Source organism: Triturus cristatus, chromosome 3_2 (assembly GCF_964204655.1).
Source record: "Triturus cristatus chromosome 3_2, aTriCri1.1, whole genome shotgun sequence".
NCBI classification, from domain to species: Eukaryota; Metazoa; Chordata; class Amphibia; order Caudata; family Salamandridae; genus Triturus; species Triturus cristatus.
The window spans coordinates 907,838,954-907,840,266 of record NC_140584.1 but is presented as its reverse complement, the minus strand read 5'-3'; the positions used below and the strand labels follow the sequence as shown (position 1 = coordinate 907,840,266).

The following is a 1,313-nucleotide window of genomic DNA, read 5'->3' as shown; positions in this document are numbered from 1 at the left end:
GGAGCAGTGGTGAAGTCTCTTCCGGTTACGCAGTTTAGAGATTTTGGAAGGGGCATTTTTTCCTAACCATAACCAATCCCTCTAATGAAAAAGTCAGCTGCAAAAATGCTTGTATTACGCTCCTTAACTTGTTAATCGGGTTTTATCCAGGTTTCTCAGTACCCCATTTTTTGATTGGTTAGCAATCGATTTTAAAGTTTAACCCTTGTACGTATGGATTTATTCATAATAACAGTGCTGTTTTAAAACGATTAAAGCGCGCTCACGTCGAGTATTTAGGATGAAAGCACAGAGGAATAATTTATTTAAAAGAAGGGAGGGTGGAGAAACTTACTGCCTGTCCCTGTCATGTCCGCCGCTCAGGACAGCCCGATCAGCTGGGAGGCTTGCGCAGTGTAGTAAGGCATACCCTGTGCAATCGATACCACGTGTTTGGTGTCAGGACGTTTTGAGAATCCATATTGTATCATGGCATCCAGAAGGGCTTTGCACTATGTGTTCAAAGTGGGAGACAGAACCCGGACTGCAACATTTTACAGGGAGCTGCTAGGCATGAAGGTAGGGAGGGAGGTAAAAAGAGCATATCTAGTAAAACGTGATCACGAAAGTATATTTAATGCCGAATTGAAGCCTGTCAAGCGAGGCACTCATTACGAGTGAATCAAATGTGTAGATCACGTTATACCTGAAGAGTAGTAGTTTTGTCTTGCATCCCTTTCATGTTTCTGTAGACGGTTGTCTTGGCGGGGCTTAGTTGCGCCATCTTTGACATGCGGAAGGGATTAATTAAAATGCTATATGCAGTGGGCGAAGTGTATTAAAAAGTTATGGGAACTGTGATGTCGTGTGCAAAGGGACCGGAGCGAGTGTGCGTGGAGACAAAGGTCTCGCTAAAAAAAAAACATTATATAATTTTTTTTTTGTTATTTTCAGGTAAGTACTTTTAAAAAAGGCACACCTTAAATGAAAAAAATCCAAGTTTATGAGTAATCAGTGGCACATTCACTAGCGAACATTATGAATCCTCCATTAGTTAATGCACTCTTGAGGTCTGTGTCTGAACCTGAGAGCCACAGAAGTGAATCCTGGTTAGTCCATTGGAGAATAGTGACTTGGATACGTTTAGTGCTACGAGGTCCCAGCCTGTGACTGAAAGCACTGTGAATATGCAAGTCATTATTTTAAACTCAAATTACACACACTATAAGATAGGCTACTACAAAATGCGCAAAGAGGTTTAAGATAAAAAAAAAGTGCTTCCAAAATTGAGATTTTAGTAACACCCACACTGTATATAGTGCAAATTATTTTTA

At 40.6% G+C, this 1,313-nt stretch overlaps 1 protein-coding gene across 1 annotated transcript in view; it reads left to right on the top strand.

Moving 5' to 3' along the window:
- Nucleotides 1–402: 402 nt before the first annotated feature.
- Nucleotides 403–1,313, top strand: part of GLOD4 (glyoxalase domain containing 4) — a 166,892-nt gene continuing 165,981 nt past the window's right edge. Inside the window, exon 1 of the mRNA XM_085649356.1 lies at nt 403–558. Within this exon, the coding sequence (XP_085505482.1) occupies nt 469–558 (90 nt within the window). The 5' untranslated portion in view covers nt 403–468. The remainder of the gene's footprint in view (nt 559–1,313) is intronic.